The 20,723-nt window shown below is 48.4% G+C and overlaps 1 protein-coding gene across 1 annotated transcript in view; it reads left to right on the top strand.

Annotated features, from left to right (window-relative positions):
* Nucleotides 1–4: 4 nt before the first annotated feature.
* Elmod3 (ELMO domain containing 3) overlaps nucleotides 5–20,723 on the top strand; it is a 34,837-nt gene continuing 14,118 nt past the window's right edge. Inside the window, exons 1-9 of the mRNA XM_059258000.1 lie at nucleotides 5–132; nucleotides 835–963; nucleotides 3,451–3,737; nucleotides 9,118–9,192; nucleotides 10,175–10,244; nucleotides 14,476–14,544; nucleotides 15,093–15,184; nucleotides 17,548–17,671; nucleotides 17,856–17,978. Of these exons, the coding sequence (XP_059113983.1) occupies nucleotides 3,684–3,737; nucleotides 9,118–9,192; nucleotides 10,175–10,244; nucleotides 14,476–14,544; nucleotides 15,093–15,184; nucleotides 17,548–17,671; nucleotides 17,856–17,978 (607 nt within the window). The 5' untranslated portion in view covers nucleotides 5–132; nucleotides 835–963; nucleotides 3,451–3,683. The remainder of the gene's footprint in view (nucleotides 133–834; nucleotides 964–3,450; nucleotides 3,738–9,117; nucleotides 9,193–10,174; nucleotides 10,245–14,475; nucleotides 14,545–15,092; nucleotides 15,185–17,547; nucleotides 17,672–17,855; nucleotides 17,979–20,723) is intronic.

Below are 20,723 nucleotides of genomic sequence, written 5' to 3'. Positions count from 1 at the left end.
GTTTGAGGCGCGGGATTTCCATTGCCTGCTGGGAAATGTAGTTCTAGCACGGGACAGGAGGCGCTGAGCGCCTGCGCGATGAGGCCCCGCAGGGGATGTGGGATCCCAACCGGAACGCTGGGGACGCGTCCGGTGAGCCAGGGCTGGGGTGAGGGAGATGAGGGTGAAGGGGACGATATGGGATGGAAATGGTCGCCGCGGAGACACACAAAGCTGAAAGTTGCAAGTCTGAGAGAGATCCCGCCTGGGAGGCGGAGAAGACCTGGGTCCTGGTGTCAGTTCTGCGATGGATTCGCTGAAACCTCGGAGGCAATTCATTGCTTTCCTCCACTTTCCCCTTACAAGCAGTGAGAAAGTTTCTGTCCCCAAGTCCCCACAGCCTCCGCCTGTCTGGGTTTTTTGATGAATTGAGACCCCTGTTGAGAACTGCGCAGGCGCTCTCCTGATTTTGTCTGTCACTACCCCAGGGCTGGCAGCCGAACACTGGTCCCTGAAGTTGCCCCTACCTGGATCCCCTAATCGCAAGCAGTTTGTAGGAGCCTCAAAGTACAGAGCCACCTAGGAACAAGCCTCAAGAAAGACCGTCAAGGATCATCATACCGATGTGTGCGTTTGCCTTTAAGGATAAACCAGCTTCTAAATCACCTCTTTAGGTTAGCTCCAGCGGACAGTCTAGATATCCTACCCTCTTAACGTTGCCCTTTGAAGAAAGTAGGTCTGAAATAAGTACTTGATTTGAGACTGATTTTTTTTTTTATAGGAAGTTCATTTCCTCAAATACCAACTATCAGGAAGAGTGACTTCATAACTTTGAGTATTTTGTCCCTTTTACAGGTCCCAGCAGGGCTCCAGTCGACTGTGTAAAGCAAGTCATGCTTCTGTGCTACTTGGTTTGTTTCCCACACAGTAAGAGGAAAGCCTTCCTGAGACTGCCGCTGTCCTACCTGCCTGTTACTCTGCCAGGTTAGCCGATGTGTGTGTTATCCTGTGCTGTCATCCAGGCCAAGATGGAGGAAAGGAAAAGAGAGGTAGATGCTGAGGTTCCAGGGAGAAAAAGCTAGTTCCTGGGGTGCTACAGGTAAAGGATTACCACATCCTTCCTAGATCACAGACAGTCAGGTGTCCAGCCCAAAAGTTGACAATGAGTCCAGTGTATTACTGGCAGTCAGTCCTTGGAGAATATAGATCATATTCCCCCAGTCGAGAGCTGACTCTGTGGAGATCCTGCCTTAGTCCTTTGAGCCTGTGAAGTATGATTTTTCAATTGTATGAAAACCCTCCACCCACACTTTCTTTCCCTCAGTATTAAGGGTTGAATCTAGTGTCCTGCCACTATACACCAATGCCAGCCTTTCCACCTGACTATTCGGGTGTGTGGGTGTGAGTATGCATGCCCATACAGAAACAGAAAGACCAGAGGAGGACTGCCAAATGCCCTGTTCTGTGCTTTATACCTTTGAAGTTGGGGCTCTGCTGGAACTAGGCCCAGAAACAGCAGTCATTTTATCTTCATCCCCCATAATGCTAGGGAGCCAAACTCAGGTCCTCACACCTGAAGCAAGCTCTCTTGCCCACTGAGCCATCTTTCCAGTCCCTTGTTTGGTTTTGTATTAATTTTATGTAGTAGGGGGTGAGTGGAATGGTGTGCACCATGGTGCATGTGTGGAGGTCAGAAGACAACTTGTTTCTCTTCTTCTACCATGTGGGTCCCTCTGGGGATTGAACCCAGGTCACCAAACTTGCTGGCAAGCACCTCTACCTATTGAGCCATTTCACCTGCCCTTATTTTGTTTTTTATTGAGACAAACTCTTGCTATGTAGCCTCAGCTGGCCTGGAACTCTAGGTAGATCAGGCTGCCCTCAAACTTAAAGTGATCCTCCTGCCTCTGCCTCCAGGGGCATACACTACCATATTGAAAATGATCTCTGATCTTCTTTTTCCTGCTTGCTTTTTCTTTTCTTTTCCTTTTTTTCTTCAGTGTTGGGAGTTGGACCCAGGACCTCACACATGATAAGTAATAGCTTTACTTCTGATCTAGATCCCAGGCCTCATGTTTTTATCTTGAGCCCCACATATCAATCCCTGCCACTAAGATCTTGGAAGCTCTTGTCCATGAGAAGACTGTCTCTGCTTGACACAAACATCTGGTGTGATAGGCATCCATGATGTCTAGTTCCCTCATGATTAAGATATGATCTTTGTCCCGCCCTAGTCCTGAGGCAGGCATGAGAGGAGGGTAGAGTTCTGAGCTTTTCCACAGCATTTCGTCCCAGCCCTTGAGAAGTAGAAGCAAGCCTTAGCTACATAGCAAGTATGAGGCCAGACTGAACTACGTCTATATCCTGTTCTGTTTATCTATATCCCTATCTCAGAGGTGGGGAGGGCTCATCAGTTAAGAACATTTGTTGCCCTTGCAGAGGAACAGGATTTGGTTCTCAGCACCTACATGGCAGCTTACAACCATCTATAACTCCAGCTCCAGGGGATCTAATACCCTGTGGACATCTGTACATACATGGCAGACACACACATCCACACGAATAAAAATAATATCTTTTTAATTGGGTGTGGTAGTGTGGGAGCACATACTTGTAATCCCAGCGTTAGGACAGTGGAGATAGGCAGATCTCTAAAGTTCACTGGCCTGCCAGCCCAGCCTGCTCATTGGGTTCCAGGCAAATCAGAGATCCTATCTCAAAAAACTAAGGTGACAGGATCCTGAGGAACAACAGCTGAGGTTGTCCTCTTAACCCTCTCACACAGACAGATGTACACCTACACACACACAGGAATGTGCATGTGTGTGCACACACATAAGTTGAGCTGGAGATGTAGCTCAGTGGTAGAACACTCACCTGACATGTATGAAGACCTGAATTTGATCCCCAGCACCACAACTACACACAGGTACACACACACACACACACACACACACACACAGGTATACATACACACACACACACACACATACACACACACAGAGTCTCACACACAGAGAGTTGACCATTTTGGTTTGGCAAGGTTAGGATATCATGCATTTTGAGTTTTTCTATCATTCTAGGAAGCAGGTTCAGGATCATAAGCCTCAGAGCTCCACCTATGTCTAAGATCTGAACAAAGCTAGAGCTCTTCAGTAAAGTGCAACCACCACTTAGCCTCACCCCTATAAGCCAGCTAGGTCTCAGTGACATCATGGCCAGAAACAGACCCCACTACTTAGAATAGACACTGACAGTCCACCCCTGCCCCCCAGTACCCTGTATGGCCCATCCAGTCCTGTGGTGTGGGCAGTAAACAGTAGACATCTGGCTAAGCATCTTGTTTATTTAGAATAGATTCACAGTTGATGAGAGATTTTTAAAGTCCTTTCCCCCTTGAATGGAGGCATAACTGACGAAGCCAGTTTTTTCTTCTTCTCCCCACCCTTCCCCCCATCTCTATTTTTCCAGAGTGAGGCTTCACAGTCCCCAGGGGCTCCTTTCAAGACTCACAGAAACCTGCACCTTGGTGATGGCACAAAGGGACTGTTTTCTTACTTGTAGCCTGAATGACTGCCAAAAAGGAAGGCAAAGGTAGAGCACTTGGGCCCGTGGCTCTCCTGGTAGCTGTGGACCTCAGCCCAGCATATCAAACCCTTCCAGAGCCCGAGGACACAGCTCATCGGAACCAGTGATCTGGAGTCATGAATGAAAAACCTTGCTCTTTCGGGACGGAGAGCGAACTCCAAGATGGACAGGTGAGGACTCCTACTTGGAAAAGAAGGTGTGGTTTGGGGCTCTACTGTTCATGAGCCAGAGAATGTGGGGTTTTAGAAATATTTAGGGAAAATGATCGTATATCTTTGTTGTAGGAGAGTCTGGGCTGAAGGTTCAGCAGGAAAGCACTTGCCTAGTGTGCCCACAGCTATAGTTCCATTCCCTGGATGAGACAGACAGACAGACAGGCAGAGACAGGACACACTAAGCCATCATGGGGGACAGCTGTGAACTTAACACTTAGGAGGTAGAGACAAAAGGATCAGGAATTCTTGGTCATCCTCAGCTACATACAGGTTCAAGGTCAGCCTGGGCTACAGAGACCCTGTCTGAAAAGCAGAAGATTCTGTCCAACTGTAGGTGGTAGCTTGTTTTCTGGGTGACTCAGAGAACCTTGTTTCCTTTTGCCTGGGTTGGGGGAGGTGGATGGTGTCTGAAATTCCCTAAGAAATCACTATTGCTTGGACTCACATCAATTAACTTACTATTTTCTTCCCTGTCGATCATTGGCTTTGGCTGACTGTCTTACTTAGCTTTTATTTATTTGTTTGTTTTATGTGCATTGGTGTTTTGCCTGCATGTATGTCTGTGTGTCAGATCTTGGAATTACAGACAGTTGTGAGCTGTCATGTGGGTGCTGGGAACTGAACCTGAGTCCTCTGGAAAAGCAGTCAGTGCTGTTAATTGCTGAACCCTCTCTTCATCCCCCTTACTTAGTTTTTTGTTGTTGTTGTTGTTGTTGTTGTTGTTTATTGCTGTGATAAACACCATGACCAAAAGCAACTTGGGGAGGAAAGGGTTTATTTCATCTTACAGCTTCCAGCCCATCCCTGAGGGAAGTCAAGGAAGAAACCTGGGGGCAGGAAAAGAACCATGGAGGGAACACTGCTCACTGACTTGCTCCTCAGGCTCACATTCAGCCCGATTTCTCATACCTGGTTCTTACACCAGGACCGCCTGACCAGGTGTGGCACTGCCCACAGTGGCTGGGCCCTCCCGCATCAGTTGTTAGTCAAGAAAATACCAGTCAGGCAGAGTAGCACACGTGTTTAATCCCAGCACTCAGGAGGCAGAGACAGGCAGATCTCTGTGAGTTCAAAGTCACCTGGGTCTGCATAGTGAATTCCAGACCAGCCGGGGATAGAAAGTGAGACCCTGTCTCAGAGCAGCAACAAAAGCAACAGACTTGTCCAAAGGCCAGTACGACTGAGGCATTTTCTCAGGGGAGGCATCTTTCCCCGATGACACCTGTTTTGTGTCAAGTTAACAGAAACATAAGCAGCACACTGACACCCTGAGCCCTCCTGGATCAACACAGTCACAGTGTGTGTCCGTGTGAGCCTGGCAGCTCACCTACTTTCTGGACCTTCCCCTCCGACTTGCTGGCCAGAAATGAGATTTAGGGGCCAGAGTAGAGACAAAGCATTTGCTGAGCTCTCCAGGGAGATTTCCTCATTCTCAGAAGAGGACAGACTGTTCTTCCAAAGGGAAGTCTCTGGAAGTCCCTGAAATGTAGACAGGGAAGAGTGAAGTGAATCTGGTTTTTTATATATAACACCAGGAATCACCAAATATTATTGAGATAGAATTTCAATAAAAATTATAGACGGATTTTGTGTCTTGTACTAGGCTGATGGTTGTGGAAAACGTCAGAGACGTATAAGAGGAGGTCTGGAGCCTTTTGCAGGGAAACTTGGGTTGCATGCAGGGGAGTCCTAAGACTGAAAGAGCAGGCTTAGAGAGATGGCTCGGTGGGGGACATCACTGGCTACTCCTCTAGGGGACCCGCGTCAGGCCCCTACCGCCCAGCGCTGTGTATTTTTTTTAAACAGTGGGAAAGAGGGGAGGAAAGAGAAGGAAGGAGAGAATGGTAAGGTCAGTGAAACAAATTGGTAGCATACGGTGACATTCCCCCACCTCACCAGACACAGTGGTACACATCTGTCACCTCAGCACTCAGGAGGAGGTAGAGGCAGAAGGATCACCGCACGTTATAAGCCAACCAGAGATACAAAATCAAACAAGATTCAAAACAAGCAATAGTGATGAAAAATAAATGTAAAAGCAAGAGAGGAGTCTCTTTTAAACCCAAAGAAAAGGAAAGCAAAGTTCCACAGGCCACGTGGAAAATAGTCTCTCAGGAGGACATGCAGTTGGCCCACAGATGGAGCGGTGTGGTACTCTGTAGTAACTCCCAGAGACTAGCGCTTCCTGGGGGTGGGGGTGGGGGTGGGGGGGCTGCATTTATCTCAATGAATGGACATACTTTAAGGTTTTGGGTTTGTTTACTTTTCTTTTTTTTTTTTTTTTAGTTTTTTGAAACAGGGTGTCTCTGTGTAACAGTCCTGGCTGTCCTGGAACTCTCTTTGTAGACCAGGCTGGCCTTGAACTCACAGAGCTCTGCCTGCCTCTGCCTCCCAAGTGCCCAGCTACCCTACATTCTTTAAGAAGACATTTACAGCATTAGAACATTTTTCTTGCAATTTTCTCTTTTTTTAATCACTTGATTGTGTGGTTCTTGAGTGTGAATTTTATAGATGACAGTATCTATTGCAAGGTCAAAAGGTTAGATATATTTGCATTTGGTGAGCTGTAACCCTTGACCCTCTAGTCAAAAAAAAAAACCAATTTTTTTTTTAATCACATTTTTTGACCTTTGGTAACCTAACAACTGAAACATTATCTCAGAATAATTCATACTTATCAGTCAGGGTTCTCTAGAGGACAGAACTGGGGTGTGTGTGTGTGTGTGTGGTCCTGCCAGTCTAACAGAAAGTCCAAGAATCCAGCAGTTGTTTAGTCCCTGAGGCTGAATGTCTCAGCTGGACTTCAGTCTACACCAGAATCCTGAGAAAGTGGGTCAAATGCCGTGAAGGGGTGGACTTGCCAACAAGGGCAAAGGTCAACAGGCAGGCAAAACCAAAGCTTCCTTCTTCCTGTCCTTTATGTAGGTTGCCAGCAGCTGCTGTGGGCCAGATTTAAGTGGGTCTTCCCCCTTCAGATGATATAGTCAAGAAAACGCCCTCATGTGTATCTAGCATCTTAGATTGTAGTTAATTCCAGGTGTGGTCAAGTTAAAAACCAAGAATAGTCTTCAATCTATGTTTTTTAAAAAAATGCTTGGGGCTGGAGGGATGGCTCAGCAGTTAAGAGTACTTACTGCACTTGAGAGGACCTGGGTTCAGTTCCCAGCACCTATGTCAGAGGGCTCTCCTGGCCTCACTGAGCACCTGCATACACATGGCAGACTCTCAGATACATAGAAAGACACACACACACAATAAAAGCAAGATAAAATGTGAAAATAATGTGCTTTTGAGCCAGGGAGATGGCTCAGTGGGTAAGACACCTGCTGTGCAGCATGAGGATGTGAACTTGGACTCTAGGAACCCATGGAACCAGATGTGGGATGTGGTGGCCTGTGCCTGTAGCCCCAATGGAGAGATGGGAGGTAGACGTGGAATCCCCTCAAGGGCCCAGCTAGCCTGGCACACCAGCAGGGAAGAAGAGACCCTGCCTCAAAGCAAGATGGGAAGTGAGGACAGATGCTTTAGGTTGGCTTCTGACTGTCACGCATGCGCATACACACACCTCACACTTCAGATTATTCAAACTAATAGTTCCTCTTGTGTAAATCATGCATTTTCTACTGGGTTTAGCTTTGCAATGTGTGTGTGTGTGTGTGTGTGTGTGTGTGTGTGTGTGTGTGTGTGCCTGCCCCAGTCTTGCTTTGTAGCCTAGGCTAGTCTCCAAAGCGACATCCTCCTGCCCGCCTCCTGTGTGCTGGGATTGCAAGGCTGTACTACCACTGTTGGCTTGTTTTGTTTGTTTGGTTTGTGGATATGGTTGAGTGGTTGGTTGGCTTGCGACAAAATTTCCTGTGTATGTTTTAAAATTCATTTTTATTAATTCTTTAAGAATTTTGACGGGGTGGTGGTGGAACATGCATTTAATCCCAACACTCAGGAGGCAGAGCCAGGTGGATCTCTGTGAGTTCGAGGCCAGCCTGGGCTACAGAGCGAGATCCAGGAAAGGCACAAAGCTACACAGAGAAACCCTGTCTCGGAAGAAAAAAAAAAAAAAAGAATTTTGTATATGTATACAATATATACATTTGATCATATTTGGCCCCTACTTCTGTCCCTAACTCTTCCCAGAGCCACTCCCAACCCCTCCCAAATCCATGACCTCCCCTTAATTAAAAAACAAAACAAAACAAAAACAAGTCCAGTTTGTTCTGCTCAGGTGTTTGTGGGTGTGGAGGGAGCCCCTGGGCACTGGGACCTTCCAGGCCACACATTTAGAGAAAACTGACTCTCCCTCCCTGTCACATGCTTGCTTGCTTTCTTTCTTTCTTTCTTTCTTTCTTTCTTTCTTTCTTTCATTCATTTATTTATTTTGGTTTTTTGATATAGGGTTTCTCTGTGTAGCCCTGGCTGTCCTGGAACTCACTCCATAGACCAGGCTGGCCTCAAACTCAGAGATCCGCCTGCCTCTGCCTCCAGAGTGCTGGGATTAAAGGCCTGTGCCACCACCGCCCAGCTGTTTTGTTGTTTTTTTGGGTTTTTTTTTTTAAACACTATTAGCGGAAAGGTTTGCTGAGGGAAAGGGCTGGGCAAAGTGCCTAAATGAACTTCACCGACACAAGTTCCAAGACTTGTAACAATAGAGAAACCGACGTAAGATTTCTCAGGGGCTGGTGAGATGGCTCAGCAGTAAAAGTGCTTGTGGCCAAGCCTAATGAACTGAGTTCAATTCCCCAGACTCACATGGTAGAAGGAGAGACCTAACTCCTACAAATTGCCTTCTGACTTACACACACATGCTGTGGCACAGTGTCCCTCATACATACATATATACAAGTGTATATACATACATACACACATATATATACAAGCATATATACATAAAGTGATTTCTTGAGTAACATCCAGTAATCCCTTTATAGTTTTTTCCTCCCCTCTTCTACCCTTATCCTCCCTTCCTTTCTCTTGTGGTGGTACCCTAGTCTATTCATGCTGCAGAGTGCTGTACCGGCTAGCTACGTGCTTATCTTAAGATCATATGAACCCAGTGTCTCAAGCAAAAGCCTGCATCACCACCCCCTCTGTGGGAGTTGAGGGTTGAGATAGGCTCTTCTGTAGCCCAGGCTGGCCTCAGACATCTTGATCCTCCTGCCTCTGCCTTCCAAGGACACCACCATGCCTAGTGGTTTGTCTTTATAGTTTTGTGTCTGATTTCTCTGAAGTTCATATCTTTGTGAATCTAGGAAAAGACAAGAAATTTAAACTATGGTCTGAGGGAGATTGCTGCAGGAAGTTGACCCTGGTCTGTCTGTCTGTCTGTCTGTCTGTCTTGCAGGGGGAAAGTGTCTCTGCTGGGCACTCTTCATTGTACACGGACAACGGTGCACTCATGGCTTTCAGAGGAATTCCTGTACGTATCACCCCCTCTTCAGAGCCTCTCCTGCCAACATAAACTTTAGTGTGCTGGGGACACAGGAGGGCATAGACTCCAGGGGTTCACATCTGGGAAAGCACACACCCGCCACACAAGTCTGCCTGATAAGCTCCTGCCACCCAGAGGGTGAGCATAGAGTGCACTAGGGATGCCAAGGGCACACCACGGTCTCAGAGGATTGTGGGCATTTGTGTCTATTTATCGCTCAACAAGGGCAGTCCTTTGTTCCGCATGTTAAAGACCTGCAACTTCACAGTCAAGGTTTTCCAGGAGCTCCACTTTAAGAATAACTTTTAGGCTGGAGGAGGTGGTGTAGGCCTGTAAGTCCCAGCATTTGAGAATCTGAGGCAGGAAGACAAGAGTTCAAGGCCTGCCTGTACTACATAACTATACTCTGTCTTGAACAAAAACAGGGTTGAATTTGGAACTGGGCTGTAGCTCGGTGTAGAATGAGTGCTTAGTATGCACTAGGCTCTGCGTTCAATCCCCAGCATTCGCTCACGTGAGTGAGTGTACACACACACAATTAGGATCGCGGAAATAGTCAGTAAAGTGGTTGTCTTGCCCACATGAGGACCTGGGCTTGATCCCTAGGAATGCACATAAAAGGCCAGGCATGGTGACATGTGCTTCTAATACTAGTGCTGTGGAGGTGGAGGCAGGAGGATCTTGGAGTTCACTGGGCAGCTAGTCTAGACAAAGCAGGGAGCCCCAGGTACTAGAGAGACTCTGTTACAAAAAGCAAAGTGGAAGTCTCCTGAGAAACAGCACCCAAGATTGACTTGTGGCCTACATGAGTGTGCCACACATACACACAAATTTTTAATCAGCCCATCAAAGCAGACTGTATTCTTCCAGCCTCTGATTTCCAGGATATTTTACATACAGTGGGTGGGAAGAGTTGTGTGTGGGGAGACAGAGAGTCTACCCTCACTCTAAAGGTCACGTGCCTCTGCAGATCTCAGAGCTGAAGAACCATGGCTTTCTCCAGGCCCTGACCACAGAAACCAATGGATGGCAGCCAGGTGGTAAGAACTCTGAGGGCCCTTAGGGTTTGAGTGGGACCCAGGTCAGAGCTGCAGAATTTTGTATATGTATCATTCCCCAACAAAAATTAGAAGCAACGCTGGGTTAGGAGCCAGTTTATTTGGTAGTGGTTTGCTGTGTGCTTCTGGGCAAGTCATGTAATAATGTCTGTTTACAGTGAACAAAAGTAATGCTCTTAGCTGATTTCCATTTACAGGATGACTAAATCAGTGCTAGTTGATGGTTAATAAGAGAGGCAAAATAGCCGGGCGGTGGTGGCGCACACCTTTAATCCCAGCACTCGGGAGGCAGAGGCAGGCGGATCTCTGTGAGTTCGAGGCCAGCCTGGTCTCCAAAGTGAGTTCCAGGAAAGGCGCAAAGCTACACAGAGAAACCCTGTCTCGAAAAAAAAAAAAAAAAAAAAAAAAAGAGAGAGAGAGGCAAAATAAAGAATTCAATTAAGTAGTAAAAGAAAAAAAAGAGAAAAATGTGAACTGCATGAGTTATCGTAAAGATTTTTGCTTCACACACACACACACACACACACACACACACACACACACACGTGCGCACTCCTGTGGGTTCCTATGTCAGGATCATCTTCAGAGCCAGGAGGCTTGGCCTGGCTGCAAGAGGACAGCGACAGTGCGTCCATGGTTTGGCTATCTCTCTCCAGATTTTAGGCACCAGCTGGATAAGGCTAGCTGAGATCTTGAACTTTCGGTTGCATAACGGTTGTAATGGTCAGTTCCCTTGCCCTCTGGCCAAGGTTTCTTCTGCTCCTGACTCACAGATGTGGTCAAATTGCTTGTAGGTGAGGGAGCATGGGGTGAGAGATAGGTCTATTAATGATAAAGATGCTTGGACGCCAGGGTCGAAGGTAGGAAGGCTGTGTTCAGCCCCACCACTTTTCCTGTGTTCCACACTCCTTGCTTGTTTTTATTTTCTGGTTGTTGAGACAAGGTCTTGTGTAGCCCTGTCTGTCCTAGAGCTCGCTCTGTAGCCCAGGCTGGCCTCGAACCTGCTGTGATCCCCTTGCCTCTGCCTCCCTAGTGCTGGGATTCTAAGAGTGCATCACCTGGCTTACACACTCTTTTTTTTTTTTTTTGGTTTTTCGAGACAGAGTTTCTCTGTGTAGTTTTGGCTCTGCCTCCTGAGTGCTGGGATTAAAGGCGTGTGCCACCACCGCCCAGCTTTCACACACTCTTTTTTAAAGAATTATTTTTTATGCCTACGTGTGTGTGTGTGTGTGTGTGTGTGTGTGAGTATTTGTGAATGTTACTGGGTGCCTGTGGAGGCCAGAAGAGGGTGTTGGATGCCTCGAAGCTAGAGTTACTGTCAGCTGTGAGCTCCAGTATGGGTGCTGAGAACCAAACTCAGGTCCTCTGGAAGAGCCACAAGTGCTCCTAACTGCTAAGCCATCTCTCCAGCCTGTCCTCTCTTGGAGGGGAGCTGAGGACCAAACCCATGGCCTTCCGCTTGCTAGGCAGATGCTCTGAGCCAAATCCCTAACCCCTCATTTGTCTCTTTGTTCAGCCCCTTTGCCCCTCATTTTTATCCCCCATAGTCTTGAATGCTGAAGGTTGTACTTCATTTTCTCTACTCATGCAAGACCAAGTCCTGTGGACATTGTATAGCTCAGTCATTCTGAGTCTCCGTGTCTGCCACCCCAAGTCTGGAAGTAGCAAGATGGAATTTCCTAGCAGTCCATTCCTTTGGACCCTGCATCATTCCCCCTGATCCCACTAACCTGCTGGCCTTAACCGTGGCTGTGTCAATAACAATAGTGAACATTTGTTAAACCCTTCCCTCTAGACTGCATACCCATGTAAGACGCTGGAGAGTTGCCTCATGCTTACAACAGTCTCATGAGAACTCGCACATGGTTAAGTAATTTGGCCAAAAAAAAAAAAATACAGTTAGTAAGCAGCAGCAATGAAGCCTGTCCTCTCCCAGCCGCTTTCTCCTCCGTTTTCATTAGCATCCGGTAGTGTTTTATTTCATCTGCAAGTCTCTTCTGCCAATGCATCCTTCATTACTACAACAAAGTACCAGAGGCTGGGTAATGTTATGTGGAATAGGGGTTTAAGCAGGCACCGTGGCACATGCCTGTATCTCCAGCACATGGGAAGTGGAGGTAGAAAGGCCAGAAGTTTAAAGGTTATTCTTGGATAGATTGTAAGTTCAAGATAGCCCAGGGCTACATGAGACCCTACCTAAAAACCAAAGAAGCAGACAACCTGAGGTTCACTGAAGTTCAGGAGGGGCTGTATCTGGTGTCCTACCTGCCGTTGGTGCAGGATATCCCACGACAATAGAGAGGTTACATACACAATGTCTCTTCTAGTTCCTGTCCTTCCTGTTTGGTTTTGAAACAGTCTAAGTAGACCAGGCTGGCCTCGAACTCAAAGAGATCCACCTGCCTCTGCCTTCTAAGTGCTGAGATTAAAGATTGCCGCACTGCTTGGCATTTTTTTAATTGCATGAATCATAATTTTCATCAAAGTCAAAATGAAGTCTTCTGGAGAGGACAAAAGATATACCCAAGCAGCAGACCCTGTTTGCACAAGGTCACTGAAAGTCGCGAACACACATGATAAACCAAAAGAAGTCTGACTCTGTGGCAGACTGAGCAATGGCTTGTTTAGTATTCTTTTCACTCTTTTTGTTATTAAAAATTTTCCCGCCGGGCGGTGGTGGCGCACACCTTTAATCCCAGCACTCGGGAGGCAGAGCCAGGAGGATCTCTGTGGGTTCGAGGCCAGCCTGGGCTACCAAGTGAGTTCCAGGACAGGCGCAAAGCTACACAGAGAAACCCTGTCTCGAAAAACAAAAACAAAAACAAAAAACAAAAAAAAAAACAATTTTCCCATCACTATTACTATTTTTAAGGCAAGGTCTCACCATAGCCCAGGCTAGCCCTAGACTCACAGCAGTCTTCCTAAGTGCTGGGGTTACAGACATGAACCCCCCATGCTTGGCTTCAGGTTGGTACCATACCTGTCTCACTTTTCTGTTATCCATGCTGCAATCCCCAGAATTAAAATACTTTTGCCCTCTCTGCAACTATTTCCTGAAAAAAATCTGACACACCAGACTTTTGTCCCAAATGAAGATACGTCACTTAATTTTTTTTTTTTTTTTTTGTTGAGGCTGGAGAGATGGCTCAGTGGTTAAGAGTGCTTGCTGCACCAGGCGGTGGTGGCACACGCCTTTAATCCCAGCACTCGGGAGGCAGAGCCAGGAGGATCTCTGTGAGTTCGAGGCCAGCCTGGGCTACAGAGTGAGATCCAGGACAGGCACCAAAACTACACAGAGAAACCCTGTCTCAAAAAAAACAAAAAATTAAAATTTAAATTTGAAAAAAAATGCTTGCTGCTATTTCAGAGCACTAGATTTCAGTTCTGCGCGCCCTGGGCAGGTGGCTCACAACTACCTATGATGCCAACTCCAGAGAATCCAACACCCGCTTTTGGCCATTACCGACACCTGCATGCACACACAGATATACACATAAATAAGTAATAAAGAAACAGCATATTTTTATTTGATTAGTTTTTTTGGTTTTTGGTTTTTGTTTTTTTTGTTTTTTTGTTTTTTTTTGGGTATTTTTTGGTTTTTTTGAGACAGGGTTTCTCTGTGTAGTTTTGTGCCTTTCCTGGATCTCGCTCTGTAGACCAGGCTGGCCTTGAACGCACAAAGATCCACCTGCCTCTGCCTCCCGAGTGCTGGGATTAAAGGCGTGCACCACCACCTCCCGGCTTTGATTAGTATTTTAAAGACAGGTCTCCTGTGTCCCCAGCTGCCTTCTGATTCCCTGCCTCTCACGTGCCTGGTGTGTGCAGTATTAGGACTGAACCAACGGCTTCGTGCGTGTTAGGCCAGCACTCTCCCAACTGAGCCATACCCCAGGCCAGAAACCTGACTTTCAAGATTGCTTCTTCAGCTTTCTCTGAGCTACTTGGTTTTCCGTTGCCCTTTGCTCCTGTGCTGAGGCCTCCCTGGGGATCCCTGTGGGCATGGTGCTCCCTATACCCTTTTTCTCTGGCTCTGCAGTGTCTGAGCACTTCCTTTTCCCTTCCTGGTCTCTCTAACGAAGCCACCAGGATTCAGACATGACCACCTCCTGAAGGCCGTCTGGCCAGAAGGACAGCTATGGTTTGGAGGGAAGGGCTGTGTGAGAGCGGCCTCACAGACCCCGACCTCACAGACCCCCTTTTCTCGCTGCTGCAGTTGTAAATCCGGAGGTGCTCAGAGCCGAGGAAGAGTGGGAAGTGGTGGACACCATCCATCCAGACACAGGTCGGTGTGGAGAGGGCGCCATCCAGCACAGCTGCCTGCAGAATCCATGTGCACAGCTGGTGCAGCTGTGACTGGGATTAGAAGCTTAGTTTTTAGTTATGGGACACAGTACAGTCTCCTCCACAGATCCGGAAATGACATCTACATGACGTAGGGAAGGAACACCACAGGGCAAGGCTGCCGATGCTACCCACCCTCCACCCAGTGCTGAGGGAAGATAAGAGAGCCTTGGTCCGAGTTAGCCCCGGAAGGGGACAGGGATGGAGGCAGGCAGTGAGGGCCCCTGTGGAAGCCATCTGCTGGCAGTCTCTGAAGGTTGGGGAGAATTGCCTCAAGTCCTTTTCTGACAGATTTAGATGGAGCTGGAGAAGGGTAGAGACCATCTGGGTCTCACCCAAGCTTCACCAAGCTCAGGAGAGATGTCACAGTGAGTGACAAGTTGGTAGCCAGTGCTCGGTTCAGAGGTGACAGCCAGCTGCCATCAGTGGGTGTTGGCTGTTAGGACAGCTACCTTCTCAACTCCTCAGGTGTCTTCTCTTTTCACCCAGAGAGTGGAGTCAGCTCCCAGCAGCCTGGCCAGCTTGTGTCCTTCAGTGAGGCCCTGCAGCACTTCCAGACCGTGGACCTCTCCTCCTTCAAGGTATGGCCGTAGGAAGGTATGGGCCTGCGGCATGCTCCTGCTTCCTAAACTTACAGGGCACTGGACCCTTCCTCACCTAAGAAAGCTTGGGCTACAGGATCTCAGGTAGCCAAAGAACCAGGTTTGTTGGCTCACACCTCCAATCCCAGCATGGAGACACTGAGGCAAGAGGGTTGCCTCATGCTTACAGCCAGCTCCAGTGTGTGCTCCAAACTAAGAACCCATGCCTGATTGACTGATTGACTGATGATTGGTTGATTATGTGTGTGCAGGTGCCTTGTGGTGGCCAGAGGCTGTTTGGTCCTCTGGAACAGGTAGTTGTGAGTCGCCTGATGTGATGTCGGAGCTGGGAACCGGACCTAGGTCTTTTAGAAGAATAAGTGTTCTTATTAACCCGTGAGCTGTCTCCCAGAACCGTGTAGGGCCCTGCCAGCCTTTGTGGGACTGGGCCTGAGGAGCTCTTGCAGTCCTGTGATTCAGAACGTGCAGATTCTCCTGACTTTTCCCTCTTCGAGGAGGAAGTGTGGAGTCAAAGACCAGGCAGCTCCTTGGGGAGGCAAGATAGACTGTCTAGGGAGCGGGGTACTAAAGATTCATGGCAAATGAAGGAAATTAATTCCCCATAGGAGCCAGGAGCTGTTTGGGAATTGAATTGATTCATTAATGTTTGAAGCAGAGTCTTGTTATGTAGCCCTGGCTGCACAGTACTCACTTTGTTACTGGGGCTGGTGATAAACACCAGGCAATCCTCCTTCCTCACCTCTCAAGTACTGGAGTTATAAGCATGTACCACCACACCCCAGTATAATTTAGAAATTTAGGAAAGATGCTGGGGGCTGGAGAGATAGATGAATTAGCAGTTGAGAGCACTTTTTTTTTTTGCAGAGGACTCGTGTTTGATTCTCAAAACGTGCATGTCAGCTCACAACCATCCATTACTTCAGGGCCAGGGGATTCGACACCCTCTTCTGACCACCTCAGGCACCAGGCACGCACGTGGTGCACAGACATACGTTCAAGCAAAACACTCGTACACATAAGATTAACTGTTAAAAAGGATGTTGTGATTCTAGCACTCAGGAGGCTGAGGCAGGAGATCACAAGTTCAAGGCCAGCCTGAGCTACCTAGAGAAACCGTGTCTCAAAAAACGTTGTATGGGAGCTGGGTGGTGGTTATGCATACCTTTAATCCCAGCACTTGGGAGGCAGAGGCAGGCGGATTTCTGTATTCTTTTTTTCCCCCCCGGACCTGAGGACCAAACTCAGGGCCTTGTGCTTGCTAGGCAAGCGCTCTACCACTGAGCTAAATCCCCAACCCCTGGCAGATTTCTGAGTTTGGGGTCAGCCTGATCTACATAGCGAGTTCCAGGATGGCCGGGGCTACACAGAGAAACCCTGTCTAGGAAAACACATAGTTGTGTGGGGCAGCAAGATGACTCGGTGGGTAAAGGCTCTTGCTGCACGAGCCGCATGGCCTAAGTTTGATCCCCAGAACCCATGGAAAGGTGGGAAGAGAGAACTGACCTCCACACACGAGTCATGACACGTGTGCCCCTCACACACATCATGCACACACACACACACTAAAAATAAAGTGGGGTGGGAAGGAGGATTGGGGGAGTAAGCACACTGAGGGGTTTGTGGGACCTGTAGTAAGTTTAGCAGAATGTGGTTTGGGTCAGCCTAAAGCCTGGATCCTGAGAGAGGCTAAAGAGACAGACGCTGGCCGGGCGGTGGTGGCGCACGCCTTTAATCCCAGCACTCGGGAGGCAGAGCCAGGCGGATCTCTGTGAGTTCGAGGCCAGCCTGGACTACCAAGTGAGTTCCAGGAAAGGCGCAAAGCTACACAGAGAAACCCTGTCTCGAAAAACCAAAAAAAAGAAAAAAAAAGAGACAGACGCTGACACAGATGTCAACCAGAGCCTTGTGAGGCACACCGCGGTGGCCCTGACTTTCAGGAGCCAGCATGATCTAGTTTAGAAGGGACATCTAACTCATGAATGCCCACTGGCCCTAGCATCATGGAAGCAGAGAAGGAACCGTATTTTGGAATTCATATCCTCAAAGAAACAGATTGCCGTATGAAAGGTAGATACAACCTTGCTAAGAATACTAGCCTGGCGTTTACCTGACCGTAGCTGAGATTCCATGTGGCCACAGCTCAGCCTCCCTGGTTGTCAATAACTAGTTCTGAAAAAGTCCAAGAGACCAAATGCAGAGGACTGGCCGGGACATCTTGTAGAGAATCTGGGAGCTGGACACGCTTGTCTCTGCCGTCTGACTGCTCCTCCTGGCCCAACACTAACTGGGGGAGAGCCCCTGCCTGACAGAAGGTTAGTAATTGTCTGTGCTTTTCTTCCCAGAAAAGAATCCAGCCAACTGTTCGAAGGACTGGACTCGCCGCTCTCCGGCATTGCCTCTTTGGGCCGCCAAAGCTGCACCAGGGCCTCCGGGAAGAAAGAGACCTGGTCCTCACCATTGCTCAGTGTGAGTGCCAGGGGCAGCCCCAGGGCACACGCGGAAGCTCCTGCCTGTTCAGATTGCCTTGAGACCAGGAGTGGTCGTAGCATGTCTTGATCATAGTCCAGTTTCCCATTCTCCAGGAAGCGCTGGTTTCTCCCTGGGGACGGCCTAGCAGAAAGTGTGTGTGTGTGTGTGTGTTTTGGGGCAGGCGGCCTGGACAGCCAAGACCCAATGCACGGCCGAGTGCTCCAGACCATCTACAAGAAGCTGACCGGCTCCAAGTTCGACTGTGCCCTTCATGGAGACCATTGGGAAGACCTGGGCTTCCAGGGTGAGAAAAAAGCGCCTGTTGTCTTGCTTTCCTGGTCTGATTGATTCCAGATTCCAGAGGGAGAGGCCGTCTTGAGTGAGGAGGAACATCCAGGAGGGGACAGAAGAGTCACGGGCCCTAGGGGAGCACACAGGAGTGTCAGCATGGCTGAGGGAAGAAGAGAGGGGCAGAGCACAGGCCGCTGGGAGCTCTGCTGTCTGTTAGGAAGCGCTGCTGTGCTGTGAGGTGGAGCATACGGAGTGACGTCATTGGAATCTGGTTTGCCTGTGTTCCTTCCTCTTTCTAAATGAGGATGGAAACAGTTATTGCACTTGCTTTGGGATTACACTTTTTTTTTGTTTGTTTGCTTTGTTTTTCATGACAGGGTTTCTCTGTGTAACAGCTGTAGCTGTCCTGGAACTCACTCTGTAGACCAGGCTGGCCTCGAACTCACAGAGATCCGCCTGCCTCTGTGAGTGCTGGGATTAAAGGTGTGCGCCACCACCGCCTGGCTTTTATTTTTTTGTTTGTTTGTTTTTGAGACAGGGTCTCTTATAGCCTAGCCTGGCCTGAATTTTGATCCTCCTGCTTCCCCCTCCCTAGCTGGTAGTCCCACCACACCCAGTTTATATAGTACTGGGCATCCAGCCCAGAGCCTTTTTGCATGCCAGATAAGCGGTCTATCCACTGCATCCTCCACCTATACTGTTTTTTCCTCGAATCCTATCACATTTGTAAAGAATAAGAAACTATATTGCAGGGCGCAATTCCAGCACCCAGGAGGCATAAGGAGGCAGATCTCTGTGAGTTTGAAGCCAGCCTGTTCTACATAGAGTTCCAGGCCAACTGGGATGCCGTAGTTTTCTATAGTTGCAGTAACAGATTTCTACTGACCAAGAGATGTGTAGTTCAGTTGTTAGAGTGTTCAATCCCCAGCACCCCATAAAATAACAGTTTCACAGGGCTGTGGTGGCGCACGCCTTTAATCCCAGCACTCAGGAGGCAGAGGCAGGCGGATCTCGGTGAGTTCGAGGCCAGCCTGGTCTACAGAGTGAGTCCCAGGACAGCTAGGGTTACACAGAGAAACCCTGTCTTGAAAAATAACAACAAGGGGCTGGAGAGATGGCTCAGAGGTTAAGAGCACCGGCTGCTGTTCCAGAGGCCCTGAGTTCAATTCCCAGCAACCACATGGTGGCTCACAACTATCTAGGACAAGGTTCCAAATTGAGGCGGAGGTTCCAAAGTCGTGCTGAGCTACATAGCAGGTTGGAGACCAGCCTGGACTCCACGGGACCCTGTCTCAGACATGAAGAGAGTGACCAGGAGGTCAGCAGTGCTGACTTCATTGTAAGGGACCTGGGGGAAAATCCATTTCCTTAACCTTTTGAGCTTCTAGAAACTTCCTGCAGACCTTATAGGCAGAAGGGCATCCCTGAGCTTGCTCCTACTGTGTTTCCGCCTCCTTCTGCCTTCATGGGCCCCTCTCCTCTGCACCCAGCCCACCAGATACCCCAAGACGCTCGCCTCTCTGCTGAGAGCAGCCTTGATTTTGCATGCATCTTTATCTCCTTGGCTGTGTAGTGTGTCCCTACATTCTGACGTTTAGAGTGTGGACGTCTTTGGAAGCGGGGATTGTTCTGACCACCAGAACAGCTTTCTTTTTTTTTTTTTTTTTTAAAGATTTATTTATTTATTATGTCTACAGTGTTCTGTCTGCACATATCCCTGCAAGCCAGAAGAGGGCACCAGATCTCATTACAGATGGTTGTGAGCCACCATGTGGTTGCTGGGAATTGAACTCAGGACCTTTGGAAGAACAAGCAGTGCTCTTAACCTCTGAGCCATCTCTCCAGCCCCAGAACAGCTTTCTAATCTCTCGGGTACTTGGAGCATCTGCCTTACCTCAGGCGTTGTTCAGGTTGAGATTATCCTTGTTCTTGCTACAGTGCATGTTCAGTCGTACCCTGGGCATTCTGGCCATTACGTTCTCAGTCTCTGGGTCTTGTTTATCTCTTCTCTTCCAGCAGGCCTCCTCCGGTACTGGGGTCAGGGAGTAAGGACCGACATCATTCACTGTAATGCGTTCAGCTTCGATAACAGGACTCTGTTATCATCCCCCCCCCCCCCCCCGTGTCCCCTCCACTGGAGGATGGGGACGGGGGTCCTTAACACTAGACAGGGTAAATGCCGAGCTCCACATTTGGCTTTCTCTAATGCGGCTAAGACCTGCCTGGTTCAGTCAGACAACCTGGGCCCTCACTGGGCCTTTGCCGAGAAAGAGGAGGAGGCGGCAGTGTGGGGCCACATGGATCTCTATAGTGTTTGCTTGGAGTAGGTTAGATGTTATCTAAATTGGATCTGTCTTCCTGGCTGCCCTTCTCCTATCCCTTTGGCTAAAGAGCCAGCTTTTCTGGGGCCTTTTTGATCTGCTCTTAGTCTATTGTCTGTTGCTATCACAACAGGGTAATGTGTAGAAATGAGAAGCTTACTTGGCTCCTGATTCTGATGTCTGTGAAGTCTAAGAGTATGACTCCAGAATCCTCTCGGTGTCTGTTGAGAGCCTTCTTACTGTGTCTTAACATGGTGGAGATACAGGAGAAAGGACAGGCCTGTGTCAGCTTGAGTCTTTCTTCCTCTTTTTCCCTTCCGGAGATGGTCTCTCTGCTGGCCTTGAACTTGCTATACAGACAAGGATGACCTTGACCGTCTTATCCTCCTGCTGGGATGACAGGCATGTTGACGCACATGCCCAGTTCACACCCTGCT

The sequence above is a fragment of the Peromyscus eremicus genome, chromosome 3 (assembly GCF_949786415.1).
Source record: "Peromyscus eremicus chromosome 3, PerEre_H2_v1, whole genome shotgun sequence".
NCBI lineage: Eukaryota > Metazoa > Chordata > Mammalia > Rodentia > Cricetidae > Peromyscus > Peromyscus eremicus.
Note: the sequence above shows the minus strand (reverse complement) of the source record. Positions and strands in the feature narration are given on the sequence as shown.